The following is a 19,033-nucleotide window of genomic DNA, read 5'->3' as shown; positions in this document are numbered from 1 at the left end:
AAAAGTGCTCCTTAAGACTTCATGTGTTATATTCCAAGTCTGTGTATGTATCACAGCAGACATTTAATGAATAATGACTTTGATTAGGGTCTGTCTGTCCCACAAAGTTAACATCAGAAGACTTGGAATATAACGCGCAAGTCATATGCCAACTTTTATGACACTTTTATGGTGATTGTCCAAACTTTTTGAATCTGGAAAATCTCAGTCTCCGTTCACAATAGCATGGAAAAGAGCAACCAGTGCAATTCTTTAAAAATGCTTCTTATAGGTTCTGAAACAATAAAAACCTAGGATAAATCTAGGAACTTAATTCAGCAATTATGTGTTTTTATTGTTTGAATGATGAACAATTCATGAAACCAAAAATATTTAATTACACAAATCGGTCATTAGGCTCTGGCCAAATTGTTTTGATGCTAATAAAATATTTTACAATTTGATCAAGAACTGCTTGGGTTACTTGGATACATACTACAGCATTCCACAATAAATGAACAGTAACTGAAATGCATGTGTTGATAAAATCAGAAAAGACTGTGGAGTCGTCAAGAGTTTGTTCATGGGCCACTGACTTTGCCTGGAAATGAAACACTAACAGTGCTGTAAAGTACAGCAGAGAGACAGCGAGATAGATGCTGTCTAATGGAGTTAAACAGCTTACTGCACCTAGGGAAGAGAAAAGCAATTTACAGATGCCTGTGTAGCTAACCACGGATGTCTCATAAAGCATAAGTGAGCAAATGTGAATATACGCTGCTGAATAAATGCAGCTCAAAGCTATGATGGGAGTACCTCAGAAGTAACATGCAGAAGGTCAAACGAGCAACAGTAAATGTAAGAAGTGCCCAGCTGGCGCACTCTTCATCTGACACGGTTTGTATCTAGGGGATTTCTGTGTCCTATATGTCAGGCATGCTTTAGATCACATGGATGGACGTCCTCACAAACAACTCAGCAATAAGAGGAATACTTTAGAGTGGTCTCTAGGCAGACAGCTGGGAATGGGGTGTGCTGAACGGCCTCAAGCATGTTCAGCGTAGTCAAGTTTTCCAAGCCAAACAGACCTCACACTTCCTGCAAGCCACAGGAGGTAGTGTTTCCCACCTGAAGCTGCTGTACCCTTGTCACTTGTATCGTATTACACATTATGCTCTCCCATTTTATTGCATGTTTAGTCAGGAATGGGGCTGAAATGAGAACATTTTATATACAGTAAATATAATGGTAATATATTCTAGAGATTTACTGGATGTAAAATGATTCAATCAATTTAATAAAAAAAAAAAAAATGCAAGAGCATCTGATAGATGACCAGTAATAATAATGATGTTAGAGCAGCAGCAACAAAAACAACAACAACAACTCCTTCCTACTTGTCTTTCAGCTCATCCGAATATATTCAAATATATCCTATAAATTTTGGTCAAATGGCTTGTTATATCTCAACGTTCATTGGGTCCAAACAAAGCTGAGGAAAAATATATAGGCCTAATCTACAAAATTATCTAAATCTGACTATACTTCCATCTTTAAATGAAATACTTTTAACAGATTCTTTGCTTTATCCCTGGTAAATTGTTGTGGCTGTAAATGTAAACTTTGTATATTTTACGTTATTGGTTGCTGCCCTCTTGCCCAGGTCACTCTTGTAAGAGAGATATTACAAGATTGGAAAGGTGATCCAAGATAGCAGCGCAGTCAGACGCAGCGGCTACTTCGGATCCCAAAGACGGTGCTTTTATGTCTTTTAATGTCGTGTGTTCGTCTCCAAATAGTGTCAGTTTACCGCTAACTCATAAGGAAATCACTCCAAAACTCATCTATGATCGCCAAAGTCTTTTGGATATCGGCAACGCATACAAACACCAACTCTCGCCGGCGACTACGGAGAAGCTACGAGGCCTTTGTTTACTGCTGGACCCGGACCTCGAGACCGCGGGCTCGCCTATTGACACTACCCGCACAAGGCAGTGTTGCAAGCGGTGTGAGAGAGGATGGAAGCGCGGTAAGCGTGGAGGTATCCGAGCTAGGCTAAGAGCTAACCCCACAAGACCGGCCCTTCCAACACTCATGCTCTCAAACGTTCACTCTCTGGAAAACAAGCTGGACTTAATTCAACTCAGTCGGTCTACACAGCACGAGGCAAGGGATTGTTGTGTGTTTGTTTTCACCGAAACATGGCTAAACGACAACATCCAGGACTCCGCCATTCAGCAGCACGGGCTAACCAGCTTCTGAGCGGATAGAGATTCATCACTATCTGGTAAGGAGGTGGCTTGTGTGTGTATATCAACAAAGACTGGTGTAACAATGCTGCGGTATTATCAAAACACTGTTCATCGCTGGTGGAGTTTATGTTTGTGAAGTGTCGACCGTTCTATCTGCCGCGGGAGTTCACGGTCATTGTTATCGTCGCGGTCAACATACCCCGTGTGCAAACGCTAAAGACCCGCTTCGTGAACTGTATAGCGCCATCAGTGAACAACAAACAAATAATCCCGACGGCTTTTTCATCATAGCCGGTGACTTCAACCGTGCAAACCTAAAGACAGTTTTACCAAAGTTCTACCAACATGTGAACTTTGCAACAAGGGGAAACAACACACTGGACTTTGTTTATACAACAGAGAAAAATGCATACAAAACTGAACCCCGCCCCCACCTCGGGTACTCGGACCACATCACTGTTATGCTAATCCCAGCATACAGACCACTTCTCAAACTCGCCAAACCGGTTCAAAAGGAGATCACAGTATGGCCAGACAATGCCACCTCAGCACTGCAGGACTGCTTCCAGGACACAGACTGGAACATGTTTAAAGAGGCAGCCACCTACAACAACCACACAGACCTGCAGGAGTACACTGAAACTGTGACTGCTTACATCAAAAAGTGCATAGATGATGTGACAGTCACCAAGACCATTACCACACGTGCCAACCAGAAGCCATGGATGACAGCAGACGTTCGTGGGCTGCTAAAGACCAGAGATGAAGCATTCAGATCAGGAGACAAAGCAGCCTTCATAACAGCAAGAGCCAATCTGTATCATGGCATCAAGGCGGCAAAACAACAATATGCTAAAAAAATTAACAACAACTTCACAGACAGTAAAGACACTCGGTCTCTGTGGCAAGCCATTCAGACCATCACTGACTACAAGCCCCCACCACAGGCCAGTGATGATGACACATCCTTACCAGATGCTCTCAACCACTTCTACTCACGATTTGAGATACAGAACGACACACCTGCACAGAAACTACTCGCATCTCCAAACGACCAGGTACTCTGTCTCTCTCCAGCCGACGTAAGGAAGACCCTGTACCGGATTAACCCACGAAAGGCTGCGGGCCCTGACAACATACCTGGACGTGTACTGAGAGACTGTGCTGCACAGCTGACGGATGTCCTAACAGACATCTTCAACACCTCGCTGAGTCAGGCAGTCGTCCCCACGTGTCTCAAATCCACCTCCATAATTCCAGTAACAAAGAAGTCACCCGTGTCCTGTCTGAATGACTATCGTCCCATAGCACTGACCCCAAAATCATGATGAAGTGCTTTGAGAGGTTAGTCATGCATCACATCAAGTCCAGTCTCCCAAACACACTGGACCCATTCCAGTTTGCATACCGTCCAAACCGTTCCACGGACGATGCAATATCCACCACTCCCCACCTTGCTCTTACTCACCTGGAACAGAAAGACTCTTATGTAAGTATGCTGTTGATCGACTTCAGCTCAGCATTCAACACTATAATCCCACAACAGATCATCCACAAACTAAACTTGCTGGGCCTTAACACCCCCCTCTGTAATTGGATCCTGGACTTTTTAACTGCAAGACCTCAGTCAGTCCGTGTCGACCGCAACTCCTCCTGCACTACCACACTGAGCACAGGTGCCCCACAAGGCTGTGTGCTCAGCCCACTGCTCTTCACGCTGCTGACCCACGACTGCACTGACAAGTCCAGCTCCAACCACATCATCAAGTTTGCTGATAACACAACTGTGGTAGGCCTCATCAGCAACAATGATGAAACGCTCTACAGAGAGGAAGTGGCACAGCTGGTGAAATTGTGTGGTGCTAACAACCTGTCCCTCAATGTGAGTAAGACAAAAGAGGTTGTGATGGACTTCAGGAGAAACTCTGTTGACCACCCCCCACTGACCATCGATGGCTCAACAGTGGAGAGAGTCGGCAGCACTAAATTCCTGGGGATGCACATCTCAGAGGATCTCACCTGGACCACCAACGTCACATCACTCAACAAGAAGGGACAACAGCGCCAATTCTGAGTGTGCTACACACAGGTGAGTGGGCTATACAAACCACCTGTAGTAACGCACTCATCCCACTATATGCACACTAGACACTTTCTATGAACACTCCCTGCTACAAAGACTCAATAAAAAATGTTTACTTGAGTATTGCAATACAAAATAATGTTTACTTGAGCATTGCACTACAAATCTTTTTGCACTATGCGCTGCTTCTCACAAAATCTCTCTTTAATCTGCACAACAATTTAATGTACGAAATATACAGGTGCTGGTCATAAAATTAGAATACCATGAAAAAGTTGATTTATTTCAGTAATACCATTCAAAAAGTGAAACTTGTATATTAGATTCATTCATTACACACAGACTGATATATTTAAAATGTTTATTTCCTTTAATTTTGATGATTATAACTGACAAATGAAAGTCCCAAATTCAGTATCTCAGAAAATTAGAATATCAATTAAGACCAATGCAAAAAAAAATTATTTTTAGAAATGTTGGTCAACTGAAAAGTATTAACATGAAAAGTATGAGCATGTACAGCACTCAATATTTAGTTGGGGCTCCTTTGGCCTGGATTACTGCAGCAATGCGGCGTGGCATGGAGTCGATCAGTCTGTGGCACTGCTCAGGTGTTATGAGAGCCCATGTTGCTCTGATAGTGGCCTTCAGCTCTTTGGAATTGTTGGGTCTGGCGTATTGCATCTTCCTCTTCACAATACCCCATAGGTTCTCTATGGGGTTAAGGTCAGGCGAGTTTGCTGGCCAATCAAGAACAGGGATACCATGGTCCTTAAACCAGGTACTGGTAGCTTTGGCAGTGTGTGCAGGTGCCAAGTCCTGTTGGAAAATGAAATCTGCATCTCCATAAAGTTGGTCAGCAGCAGGAAGCATGAAGTGCTCTAAAACTTCCTGGTAGACGGATGCGTTGACCTTGGACCTCAGAAAACACAATGGACCAACACCAGCAGATGACATGGCACCCCAAACCATCAATGACTGTGGAAACTTTACACTGGACCTCAAGCAACGTGGATTATGTGCCTCTCCTCTCTTCCTCCAGACTCTGGGACCTTGATTTCCAAAGGAAATGCAAAATTTACTTTAATCAGAGAACATAACTTTGGACCACTCAGCAGCAGTCCAGTCCTTTTTGTCTTTAGCCCAGGCAAGATGCTTCTGACGCTGTCTCTTGTTCAAGAGTGGCTTGACACAAGGAATGCGACAGCTGAAACCCATGTCTTGCATACGTCTGTGCGTGGTGGTTCTTGAAGCACTGACTCCAGCTGCAGTCCACTCTTTGTGAATCTCCCCCACATTTTTGAATGGGTTTTGTTTCACAATCCTCTCCAGGGTGCGGTTATCCCTATTGCTTGTACACTTTTTTCTACCACATCTTGTCCTTCCCTTCGCCTCTCTATTAATGTGCTGGGACACAGAGCTCTGTGAACAGCCAGCCTCTTTAGCAATGACCTTTTGTGTCTTGCCCTCCTTGTGCAAGGTGTCAATGGTCGTCTTTTAGACAACTGTCAAGTCAGCAGTCTTCCCCATGATTGTGTAGCCTACAGAACTAGACTGAGAGACCATTTAAAGGCTTTTGCAGGTGTTTTGAGTTAATTAGCTGATTAGAGTGTGGCACTAGGTGTCTTTAATATTGAACATTTTCACAATATTCTAATTTTCTGAGATACTGAATTTGGGACTTTCATTAGATGTCAGTTATAATCATCAAAATTAAAGGAAATAAACATTTGAAATATATCAGTCTGTGTGTAATGAATGAATCTAATATAATTCAGTAATACTGAAATAAATCAACTTTTTCATGATATTCAAATTTTATTACCAGCACCTGTATATACAATTTTTATTTCTATCTTTTTGCACAATTTCATGTACAGTATATATATAAAGTTCTTGTACAGTCTCAGTTTGTGTATGTCTAGGCAACTAGGTATAGTAGTTATAGTATATGTATAGTCAGATGCTCTTTTTTTCTCTCTTATACTTGCATTGTTGTATGTTTATCTTATGTTTAACTAGTATGTAGCACCGTGGTCCTGCGAGACACGACATTTCGTTCCACTATATGTCCACACATGTAGCAGAATGACAATAAAGCTCAACTTGACGACTTAATCTCAGCGAGTTTTCCTTTATTTAACCTGGTTAAATAAAGGAAATGAATATATTATTGAATTAATAATACTACTACTACTAATTATTATCATTATTATTAACTTTGTATAATTCTATTATTATATATAATGAATTAATCAATTAAAAATTAAATAACATGATTAGGCTTTCCAAACTTTTATAATAGAACCACCTGCTACAAACACACATGCTTGATAACTACTCTCATTCTGATTGGATAAAATTGCAAAAGTTTGTCAAGTTTTAAAACAAAAAAAAGTGAACACCCATGCGAGGAATGACATTTGGAGACCACATCCCCTGCGGTGACAACCACTGCACTTTATGAGGGTGAACAAGGCACAAGCTTGCAAAGTTCATAAAGTCTGTACTTTCTAGAAAAATTCCAAACAAAACAGAATCCAGTAAAGATTCTACATTGTATAAATTGCCTGTGGTGTTCCACTTTGGATAAAAGCATCTGCTAAATGACTAAATGCGTTTATAAAAGGTCTTCAAGGAGTGTTAAGAGAAACCAGTACACATATATCAACCTCTGAATAACACATCCAGAGCTGATATCTGTATACATCTCATACTTGGCATTTCTGGAGTGTGTGAGGCAAAATAAAACTGCTTACAGTTAAAACACTCTTCATAAGGTGACACAACATTCTAATCCAATCAAAGCTCTCAGTTGTGACTTATTATGGCCTTCAACAGCTGGTGTACTTTCTTCATAGCATCTACAACATTTTTTTCCCTTTGCCAAGCTCCTTTTACATTCCATCAATGGTATTTATTTAGGACTAGTAGATGCTTTTAAACTATTAAAAATATTTTAAACTTGATTTTAAAAAAGTTAATGTTATGTGAGAAGTTGAGGACCAGGCAACTGTCAAACTGCAGTAATGCAACACTTCAGTGTACCAGGTCAACATGCCACAGTGGAAATAGGGATCTGGATTCTGTGACGTTACAAGAGGACGAGCCCCTGGGTATTTCCCTGATCTGGTGCTGTCCATCAGCATCCTGAAGACATATCACATTTTCAGGTTCTCCAATGTTTATCAGGCTGTTTATCAAACTCACACGAGTCTAACTACATTTACAGGGTGACTTCTTCTCAAACACTTTCTGAAGCCATAAAGAAGCTCAGATTTTCATGTAGAGGTACATGCAAAAAAATGTCTAACCAGAAAGAGTATGTTGAAATTACACTACACAATCCTTTAATTAGGATGACATGACTAGCTTTTGTATGGTTCTTACTGTAATTTGATGCCTTATGCTGGATTTCTTTTTGGGAACGAACTAGCAATTAGTGACATGAAGCTGAGGGCAGAAGTGGCCAGAAACACTCAAGCGTAGTTTTCCCATTATGGTGCTGTCAGCAAGCCCACCGTGCTTTCTTTGCATCTCTACATCTTTCTTTATTAGCTCTTCAAATTAAATAAAACCTGAAACATCTACTCTGATTTCTACAGAGCCCTCCACTGGATAGATACTATGTTAAATAAATAAAGCCATGTAAAGAATCCACATTTATAGTGCAAATAAAACTCTCACCCAGATATTCCATCAGCTGCTCTGCTGTAATTATCTCCATCATTGGTGGCAGCTTGACCTGTGCCAGAACCAGAGAAAAATAATTTTAAAAACAGTTTAAATGGCAAAATTACCTATGGCCATATATGAGACCAAGTTTCCTTCAACAATGATGTTATGTAATATGCACACATAAGGGTTATGGTGTTTAAATAGGCTGTTGTATCATCATAAATACACTATGGGAAGAGATTTTTATCAAAAAAAAAAAAAAAAACATCTTAAAAACAGCCTGAACGTGGCTATCATCTCCAGAAAATGTCAGTGGCTTTTAAAGCAGTCACAGCTGAACAACATAGTGCCTCTTTTTTCAAGATGAAAGACTGAGCACTGAAATAGCTCCTCGTGTGCCTGCCAACTCGCTGTCAAAGCCAATAATTAAATGTCATCTTTATAATGCAAATGAGTCCAGGGCTGAAAGCCAGAAGTTATTGGTGTGTCTGTAAAATAGCTGTTTCGAACCAAACCAAAATACTGGTATGGCTCTACAAATAAACAGCAAAGGGGATGTTATTTCAAAATATGGAGAAAGAGAGAGAAATCTGAAGGTGAAGACAAAATAAAAAAAGAATTTCAAATCAATCCCAATCAACTTGCTAGTTTTCACTGCCAAAATACTATTACAAAACATTGTCAAATAAAAGGGAAAAAGTGTTTCAGTCATAATCACATTTTATACCTTCATATTTTTACAGTTTGTTAAGCCAATTATGGACCATACTTGTGTGAATCTCGAGAAATCATAAAAAATGCGTGCATGAAGTTTCTTTACTAAAAGTTGCAAATTGTTTCATCACTCATGCTGCATGTTTAGACATTTTTTTAAATCAGCAGAAGTTGGACTTCTGTTGACTGGGGTGACCGCAAGGATACTGTCCCATACCATCATCACTACATAAAGTAAATAAATTATAATAATTTCTATTATTAGTAACTTTGTCAGGCATGATGTCAACATGGCAGCACTCATGGGGGGGCGACCCGCACTTCATAGAACACAACACCTCCTGTGGGTGTACCTCGTATTGATCAAATATGCTGTCTCAAAAGTACTGTTCATGTCTTTCTGTAAAACTTTTTTACAAACGATCAACGTCTTAATGCGACTTTATTTAACCGATGTCTCGTGACCTACTGAGTAGACACACAATACATTTACATTTATGCATTTAGCAGAGGCTTGTATCCAAAGCGACTTACATTGCATTCAAGTTACAGTTTTTTTTTACATTTTTATTAGCTCTTGCTTTCCCTGGGAATCGAACCCATGACCTTGGCGTTGCTAGCGCCATGCTCTACTATTTGAGCTACAGGAATGCTATGCAATACAATAATATTTTTTTGTGCATTTGCACATCTATGACTTGGGAGGTACTGTGAGCTGTCAAAAGAGCAGACTCTCATCTTATTTACCTTCCACGACAATAGCAGGACATTCATAATAGCCAGCAGCGGACACGGCCCGTTCTCGTTCTGTGTGATGATAGGCGTGTTCTCCTCCTTCCACTTGATCCACTTGATGTGGTACAACGACTGACCGGCCACTCTGTCCTTAGGACAGGGGATTTTGGTTCCCTCGTATTCACTCTGAATTGCCAAAGTCAGTCCCTTGTCCTCCAGTCCCTCGCTGTTGAGGTCTGAACTCGGGCAGGAGTTGAGGTTGGAGAAGGACTCCAGTGAATCAAAGCTGCGGGACTCCCCTGCGATGCTGGGCTCACTCCCACTCGGAGGACCCTCGGAAAGGGTGTGATCGTTTGAATTCGAGCTCGCGGGCTTTGCTTTGTCCGAGCTCAAACAAACAGACTTGGCCAGCTTCGTCGCTTCTTGCGTCCCTCCATCCAAACCGTCCGCTTGCACGTTACTGATGCCGGGCTGCTCTCCCGCGAGGTTGTTTACTAACTTTAAGGTGCCACCCTCCTTATTCCCAGCAGGTTCGTATCCCATTCCGTTGCTCAGCTGATCCGTTGCAGACAGTGTCTCTGGTAAAACGCTCTTGCTCACAGTCTCAGCAGCATCTGATGTCTGTGTGCAGGGTGTAGCATTAGCACCGCTAGCACTTGCACAAGTACTCAAAGTCTCTCTCTTCTCGCAGACATCTTTCATTCCGCCCACTGTTTTGATATCCGCGGGTTCTGCGGGGATAGCGGTGCACAGGACACTTCCTCCCGCATCTCGATGAGGGTTTGCATTCTTCTCCATTTCGCTGAACGCATCGACGACAACCTTTAATTAGATGGCAAGCTCCAGTCTCAGCTCCGACGACGCCATGACATCTCCACCTCTGACGTCACTTATTTACCGCGTGAGTCGGTGTTTTACTCAACCGCTACCTGTGTGTGTCATTTTACTAGCAGCTTAAAGGGATAGTTCACCCAAACGTGAGAATTATGTCATCGTTTACTCACCGATTTTTTTTTTGCTCCAAACCTGCCTGACTTTTTCTTACGTGAAGCACAAAAGAGATGTCAGGCAGTCAACGTTACAGAAAGTGAATGGAGCATGAGCCTGTCACATCTTTTTGGTATTTCACCTAAAAAGTCAAACGGGTTTGGCACGACATGGGGGTGAGTGAAATATTAGCAGAATGGAGATGGAAAAGTAAGACATTTTAACGACCTCTGAAAGTCACACAAGCATTTACCCAATAACAGCATAATAAATATTATATTGGTCATGAGTTAGTGTACTTGTTTTTGTATTACTGCAAAATCCAAGGTTTCAAAAGAAAATTTTATTTTTATATGTGTTCTTTGGAGCCCTGCTTGCATCGTCTTTTTAAACTGTGTGGCAGGCAGCCCTTCAGGTCTGCATCATGTATCTCTCTGTAACTTCGTTTGAAGCTTAAATTATAAGGATATGCTTTGCTTATGTATTTTTGTTCTTTAATTTTTTTTAATTTAAATCGTTATTATCATTTTGCTCGTATCCGTTATTTTGTATATTGTGTCAAAAACTTAAAAATAAAATAAAATAATTAGATTTTGTTCGTTCATGATAACGCAGTTTATACACGTGACAGATTTATGTAATCTTTCGTGCATTTATGATTTCTCCTCGCTATCGTGATCACGTGTGTAACATAAAACATGTCTTTCATAAACATCACGCAGTGTGTCCCGCAAAAAACCCATAGTAATGTTTCTATCCACCGCACGATGGCAACATTGACTTAGATATTGTTAATCTTTCTTAGATATTGTATATAACATGAACGTGCTCCGTTTAACTGTACACATTTGTCCTTAAAAGTCAGTTATATGTGACAAAACCTCAATTTTTATTCTGAAAGTGCAAAAACGTTTCTGTTATGGTTAGGGACTGGGTCAGTCTATTTACAATTAACTATACACACAAACAATGTGCAATGTCTGCACTGAGATAGTCGAGGGGACTTTCATTTAGCAGTGATTGAATAAAATACAAATTGCAGGGTTTTTGTTTTTATTATTATTATTGGTTTTCAAATTCAGTGTAAGGCAAGGAAAGAAATCTACCACTACTGTCTTAAATGGCAAGATCCATAGATAAATTAGAATGGCAATTTGTATTGATTGACTGACATACAAACTAAAATGATTATTAAATACTTGGTATGAGAAAGGATCTCAATCAACTTAATCTTTTCAGTACTGTGGTTGTGAGAGAGAGAGTGGGCGTGGCTTTTCGCTCTGCCTGCGCCTGACGTCAGGCCGTTGGAGACAAGCGGTACAGCAGCAGCCGTCACACACACACACACACACACACACACACACACACACACACAACGAGGGCGACTGCGCCTTTAAGACCTGCAAAACTAACAGCCAAACCAGCCTCGGAGTCAATGTGCGAGCGATGAATTTACTCGATATGGTTTTGTTCAAACTCTTGATGCTTTTATACTGCTTAAGCGACACCAAAGGTAAGTGGGTTTTGCTTTATTTCTGGAAAAAGTGACGGTTAATCGGATTGTGCTTTAGCTGAAGTGAGCTAGTATGGGAGGGGTGAACAGAGAGAATGAGTGCGGAAGTGAAACTAAACACTAAAATACGCAACTTTTACAGTTAAGCACGTGGAAATTGAGGTTTATTCACATAACAGCATTATTAATAGACAGTGTGGTGTCTCATGACAGTGAGTTTTCATAACGACTTTGAGTGGGATATTTCAGGAGAATGACAATAAGTGTCCTAGCTAGCTGTCAAAGACAGCCCGGCTAGCTAACTTCACGAGTGAAGTAATCAGGAGTGGAGACCGATATTGAAATGATAGGTTTCTGTCCTGTTTATAGCTATTATAGTTTTATTTCAGGAGTGCGCGATGATTGTGAGAGTTGGTGTTCGGGGGGGAAAAAAACATGAGGGCGAAATGAAAGACGATAACGTTACACACCTTTCCTGTTTTTTCCACACAAGAGTGTCGTTGCTAGTCTAGGTCACTTTTTTTTTTACTTGAGAGTTTGCACAGGTTTTCATAAATTACTGAATAAAATGTATCAAAAATTTGAAATAAAAAGTTCCTAGAACGTATTAATCTATACTGTTGTAGTTTGGGTCAGGCTTAGTCTGTAGTAACTATAATTAACATTGTTTGCTAACAATAGAAGTCTGTTGCAAGTCTCCCTTTAGATAGCTGGATAAGCATGGCTTTGTGTGGTCACAGAGCAGCTGCAGACACTTCAAGAAATTAATTTCATCGTAGATTGTTGTACACTTTCGATAAGGTGAAGTTAAGTTCTCTTCTGAAGTGGTAAACATACTGTGCCTTTCTTGCTGTCAGACAGGAAGTTATGACATTGGAGTAACTTAGTGCTTTGAGATTTATCTGTCTTTATCACTCTCGGTCTTCCTTTCTTTCCTCGTAAATTTCTGCTACTTCTTCACAACCAAGCTTTCTTGGGCTTCTTCTTCAGAATAGCTAATTCTGAAGAAGATTTTTAATTTTATCTGTTTGTTTGCATTAGTATTTTCATATTTACTGAAGTCCATTGGGCAATGACCTGATTTATCAAAATCAGGAAGGAAATTTTGTGCATTCCTTTATTAGTAAGCGTTCTTGACTGTTCAGCTTGGTTAAGGGACCTGTTTTAGCTCAGCTGAGTTTGTTGCTATGGGATTTTATGTTTTCCAGAGTATTTGGTGCTCATTTAGTCCTTGTTGCCCTGAGCTAAAGACATACACTGTCTGTCATAATTTTCCCCCTTGATGTCACTGATTGCCTAGAGTCTCACATTCTCAATCTTTTTTGCCCTTTTTTTATTTGCACAAATATTTAAGCTCCCATGAAATATTTATTTTTATTTACTTTTTTATTCATGCTTAGAGGGAAAAACAAGGAAAGATTTATTAAAGTTGATTTTCTAGCTGTTTTACACTTATAGTTTGTTTCTCTTTTGGTTCCAAATGGGAAAAAAAGAGATACTTTTAGTCCTGGTCGGCTTAGCATTCACACAGTCATTTTTAACACTGAACCTTTAGATACCAAAGGCATAAGGGCACAGTCACAGTCTGATTGGACGTCTTTTATGGTGTATATTTTGTATGTGTACATATGGTGGTATGGCAGTTTTTACCAGCTAATGGCAGTTCACACTATAACAGAACCACACTGAATCAGAGTTCATTTTAATTGAATCAAACCTACCAAATGTGAACACGCCCTTAGATGAATCATAAACACGTTTAATTAATTTCTCAATATGTGGGCCACATTACTCCTTTTTATGTTTAGTATCCATTTTGAGGTGGCTCTTTGTTGCTTTTGTTAGCCAGCTGTGAAAACATAAAGAGCTTTGCTGACATCCCTTTTGGCTCGAATATCAGCTCAAACATGTTGTTTTGTGCCTGCAACATCATCAACATCAGTGAGCTGTTTTCCATCAGCCTTTGGAGTTTCTTTCATAGTGGATAAAGACAGAAGGTAACAGATATGGTCCGTGTCCATACGTAGTATTGTCTGGTGTAGATTAATGGTGTCTGTGTATACTGTGGGAAGTTGATGGAGATTATACCACCCAGTGATGAAATTGCTTGTTATTGAGCAACTTGAATACTCCCCCATGCATCAAGCCAGTTTAAAATCAAGTCAACTATGCACAAATGCAAATACTTTTGTAAGCCAGATTGCAATATTATGTGATTCTGGTTGCTTTCATGTGGTTAGCAGCTTCTTCAATTTACTAGATGGATCCTCCCACAAAGACACCTTCTTGTACGATGTGCCCATGGTCTAGCATTAACAACAGTCACCAGTGGAAATTGCCTTTCTAACTCAGAAAAACTCAAATTGTAATTTCTAACTCTGATTTTTATGTAAGTTACCTAAATTCTTTTTATTGTTCTCTGGAACTATGTTTGGAAGCACATATGTGAAAAATTTCTCACATTTAACCATCAAAACAAAAATTAGGTGCAACATCTTAATGTGCTTATGACAGATGCAGTTTCACTGTAAGTGTAAGAGTTTTTTTTTTTTTTTTTGGCAAAATATCCGATAGACAAAAAAATATATATTGTTGAGACTTCACCAGAGCAATGGATAGAACACCGATTTACAGAGGAAACGGAATCCTCGCCAATGCTAGTCACAGACAACAATGGGCTTTCGTGTAATAAGTATAAGCTTTTGAATGGAACATGGAAATGAAAGAAAAAGTATCAGTTAGTGTCTGACAGAGCAAATCCAGATGTGTATTGTTTTCAGATTAGGTTTAAGTAATGTTTTTTTTTTTTAAATATAGTACGTTTGTAGTGTATTCCTTTCTCTGGGGCCCTAAAGTTGTCTTGCTCATACTTCTGCAAAATGAGCAAGCTACATCTGTGCATTTTCACATTTATTTATGTTTAACTTTGGTGCTATTTTTACCAAAGGCTAGATATGAATAAAAAATAACTGAAAGCAGTGTTGACTGATAATCTCCTCTCTCAGACCAGTGCTATTAGCACTATATTTTTTGTTGTAGGGTTGCTTTGTTATTAGAGGATTTATAATTTTTTTTTTTTTTTTTTTATTGTTTTATCCAACATGGTGTTGTTTTTGGTTATTTTTGTCATGGCTTGAAGGTGAATGTCATGGTGAGGAAAGTAGTTACCATGCAGTGAATTCACATCACCCCTAAAACTGATTTATACTACCTCCAAATTATGACTCGAAGCAGCGATGCGCTGTGTTCTGCCCTCTATTTTGGCTGAAGATGAGCAAAAACACATGCACAGGCTGAACATCACCTCATATTCGGTCAACTTAACTCATGTTTTCACAGAAAGTCAATTCTGTGTTTGTGACTGTTTGCTTTTTGAGATAACAACCCAAAGTGACACTCCCACAAGAAATGATAACTTTTTTTCTATTTAGTATCATTTCCTCTCAGGCTGCAGGGTGTCCCTATCTGGTTTCTCTCTTCAGCTCCCCAAATCCCCACAGTCAGCACAAATGATGTCAGAATTGTTTGAAATTTAAATTTATTTACTTGTTAAAGTGATTCCAAGAGGTATTACCAGCTAGAGAAGGTTTTGACATCTGGTGTTACACCCAAAATATATGACAGCGCCATCTTCTGCAAAATGAAACTTTCCCAATGCCAGCGTTAATTAACTTGTAGCATCATTCAGTTGGTCAAATGCTTTTTTTAAAGATATGGAGTGGTGTGTGTAGTTATATTAAATTGTTTTTATCTGTCAAAGGAAGGCCAGAGCAGTTTGTCATATAATCAACACCCTCTTTTGTCTTTCTTTTGCCCCTTATTTGATTTGTGTAGTTTTTGTTTTTTTTCTTTGGTCCCGAGAGGATGGCTCAGTGGCTCAGTCCAGCTCATCTTAAACATGCAAGTGTAGTCCAGATATATAACTCTGCTATTAAACACCCACCAACAACTACCCACAGCTTGGGTTCAAGACAAAAACTGATTTGTTCAAAATCTTCTACCATGTCTGACCAGGAAGCTCAAACTGAACCTTGGCTTTAATTTTAGAAATAAATCTAATTTTACTTTTGATGCCAAAAAGAAACTTGTAGAAGCTACTTTCCTAACTGTGCTTGATTATGGTGATATATTACACATGCATGTGGCCTCTTCTGTCTTAACAAGCCTTGATTCGTTATACCATGCTTCACTACGTTTTATTACAAATGCAATATCCCGTACTCATCATTGCATTCTATATGAGCTGGTGGGTTGGACATCATTAGCTATACATAGAAAACAGCACTGGTACATTTTGATCTATAAAGCAATGTTAGGTAAACTTCCAGCTTACCTCTGTACTCTCCTTTGTCTTTGTTCTGGCAATTACCAGCTACGCTCTTCCAAGTGTTTGCTTTTTAACATACCTCGAGTTTGTACAGAACTGGGGAAAACTGCATTTTCATATTGGGCACCCTGGGCATGGAATAATTTGCAAAAAGATCTAAAACTAGATAAATTTGTGTCTTTTGGTGAATTTAAAGGCATCATAAAGGGAGTGGTATTTGAAGCTTGTGATTGTTTTTGTGGAGAGGATATGTTTAAATATTGTTGTAATGTGTACTTGTTGTATTTTATAATTGTCTTACTGTATGGCTGCTACCTTGGCCAAGTCTCTCTTGTAAAAGAGATTTTAAATCTCAATGAGACTTCCTGGTTAAATAAAGGTTAATAATAATAAAATAGTTCACCCATGGGTTTGAATCAAACTTTATTGCTATGATGCACTGGGCAAAATACATTGTTGGTCTTTATGAAGAACATTTTGATATAACGTTTCATTTTTAGAGAGGGTTTTGTAGGATGGTATTAAAATGCTACGTGAGCTAGACAATCCAATACCAGAAGCTCTGTAATTCTTTTTGTGCTTTGAATCCCTTTCTGTCTTGTCTCTTCATACCCTTTGAAAATCTTAACTGTAAGTCTGAGATTGCATTTGTCATTTTTCATAAGTGTGGTTTCTCCACAGAGCCCTGTCTGTAATCTCTATGGCGTAGGCTGAAGGAACGCGAGTGTAAAGGTCACAGGCCCATCACACATGCTCTTTGAACCCTGCCATAGCATAATAAATCATGAGCCAAGCTGTTTCCACTTCCTGTAATTTTCTGACTGTGTACCACCCAGTTCAACTTCACGCTTCAGTGTTTAGGGATATACAAAGATTTTAGTGATATACCGATTGTGATTTTCAGTGCAATGTTTCACCCTGCATTCATCTTGTCCTCGATTAAATTTGTTCAGTCAGTAGTGTTGGTGGCATTATGAAATTCACACAACCTGATAATGTTCTAAATTCACTATTCTTGTATTATTGTGTTGGCTGAGCTGAGAAATAGTTGTTGTGCATCATTGTGTTCTGAACTGAAAACTCAAAGCTCTTAGTGACCTTTTTATAGGTGCAAACAGTGGAGAGGAGACTGGCTGTGATGTGTTTATTTATTTTTTTTCTGTTGAGATACTTGAGTAGTGATATGAACAGACAGGTTCATGATTTACATTTTGTTTTGATGAATGTTCATAAAATTAGAACTTGAACATGGACATCTCTGTTGCCTCAAACTGGTTCCATAAGTGGGTGGCAAGACTTTCTTTGTAACAATCAAAGTGATTAATTTGTTGTTTTTTAAAGAAATAAATAGCCTACTCTTTATTTAGCAAGGGCACATGCAATTGATCAGAAGTGGCAGTAAAAAAAATATAAATTGTTGCAAAATTGTATTTCTTCTTATCAAGCCTAAATTGTTGAACGATGTGTGCTATGCTGATTTGAAGACCTCACAATGAAGTCCAAGGCTGAATCTAATGGTGCTTTTCCACTGCATGGTACGGCACGGTATGCTTCAGTGTGGCTCACTTTTGGGGGCTTTTCCACTGGGTACAATACCTGGTACTTTTCTTAGTACCACCTCGGCCGAGGTTCCAAGCGAACCGTACCATTACCAAAACGTGACGTGTAAACTCTGCTGAAAATCATCACTGCCTGCGTCATTGAACTTGCAGCACGAGACACAACAGACCCACTAGATTTAAATCAGCACAGTCAGCGAAGGATCAAACGCAACTGTTTTGAATGAGCGCACCTTTCTTTTAACAACCAAAAATTGGCTGTTTTGTTGTCTGTTGAGGAAGCACAGACTGTCCTCTCGTTGATAGCCAAGGAGCGGATCCAGCGAGAGCATGATGGAGCGATGCAGAATGAAAACGTTTTTTCAGGAGTCATGGCAGTAGAGGCAGAGCAACTATAATGACGCGAATAATCCCGCCCACTCTAAGGCCGTGTTCACACTTGGCGTCTTTTTCGAAGCTGCCGGCGTCTGTTTTACATTATAATCCTATGGAGTAAACCGTGTTTTCAAAAAAGTCCTGAGCGCTTTTTAAAACGCCACCGCCGGCGTCTTTTTCTGCAGCTCAGAGCGTTTTTTCGAGTTGAGAAAATTTCAACTTTTCTGAAAAAAACGCCCTACGTCAAGCGCCTTTTTGACAGCTGACCAATGACAAGCGAGTAGCGAGATCTGTCGTTTCCATAACAACAAGAAGAAAAATGGAGAAGGTGCCGGTAGATAGACTGCTCGTACTAGTTTCGGAGCACAAGGAGCTGTGATATGAGCACAAAACGCTATCATAATATTGGTTCCTTCCCCGTATAATGTCGTGCACCCACAAACGTCGTTGTGAATCGACATTTTCTTTCCCGTTAACTTCAAAAGCCAAAGCAAGAGCCAACTTTTTACTCTTTCTTGACATTTCTGCAGTACACAGCGCCAGGCTACTGTTACAGCTGTTGCTTAAAAAAACGCTCTTGTCAACTTTTTCTAGTCAAAAAAGACGCCAAGTGTGAACACGGCCTAAAGCAGTACTAAATTGCAGTGGAAACGCAAACTGAGCCGAACTGAGCAATGCCGTGCCGTTCCGAACCGCCCCGAGCAGAGTCGTACCACGCAGTGGAAAAGTACCATAAGTTAATTGAATACTCCCTGATGGATTTTTCAAAGATTATACTACATTTTACAAGAAAATACTATTTCAGATCTTCTGCTTTGAAATTTCTCCTTT

At 39.8% G+C, this 19,033-nt stretch overlaps 2 protein-coding genes across 4 annotated transcripts in view; one reads left to right on the top strand and one right to left on the bottom strand.

Annotated features, from left to right (window-relative positions):
• The window catches only part of LOC306887082 (ubiquitin carboxyl-terminal hydrolase MINDY-2-like), a 30,413-nt gene extending 20,081 nt beyond the window's left edge, over positions 1 to 10,332 (bottom strand). For 2 of the 3 annotated variants that reach the window (XM_079444564.1, XM_079444565.1), the window contains exons 1-2: positions 9,454 to 10,329; positions 8,002 to 8,059 (exon numbers count right to left, since the gene is read on the bottom strand). In XM_079444564.1, coding sequence (XP_079300690.1) covers positions 8,002 to 8,059; positions 9,454 to 10,239 — 844 coding nt within the window. In that variant the 5' untranslated portion in view covers positions 10,240 to 10,329. Of the gene's footprint in view, positions 1 to 8,001; positions 8,060 to 9,453 lie in introns of all 3 variants that reach the window. The other variant, XM_079444566.1, reaches the window with a different exon arrangement.
• Positions 10,333 to 11,720: 1,388 nt separating this feature from the next.
• Positions 11,721 to 19,033, top strand: part of LOC306887072 (disintegrin and metalloproteinase domain-containing protein 10-like) — a 58,971-nt gene continuing 51,658 nt past the window's right edge. The window contains exon 1 of the mRNA XM_079444554.1: positions 11,721 to 11,941. Coding sequence (XP_079300680.1) covers positions 11,875 to 11,941 — 67 coding nt within the window. The 5' untranslated portion in view covers positions 11,721 to 11,874. The remainder of the gene's footprint in view (positions 11,942 to 19,033) is intronic.

The sequence above is a fragment of the Barbus barbus genome (assembly GCF_936440315.1).
Source record: "Barbus barbus genome assembly, chromosome: 2".
Taxonomy (NCBI): domain Eukaryota; kingdom Metazoa; phylum Chordata; class Actinopteri; order Cypriniformes; family Cyprinidae; genus Barbus; species Barbus barbus.
Note: the sequence above shows the minus strand (reverse complement) of the source record. Positions and strands in the feature narration are given on the sequence as shown.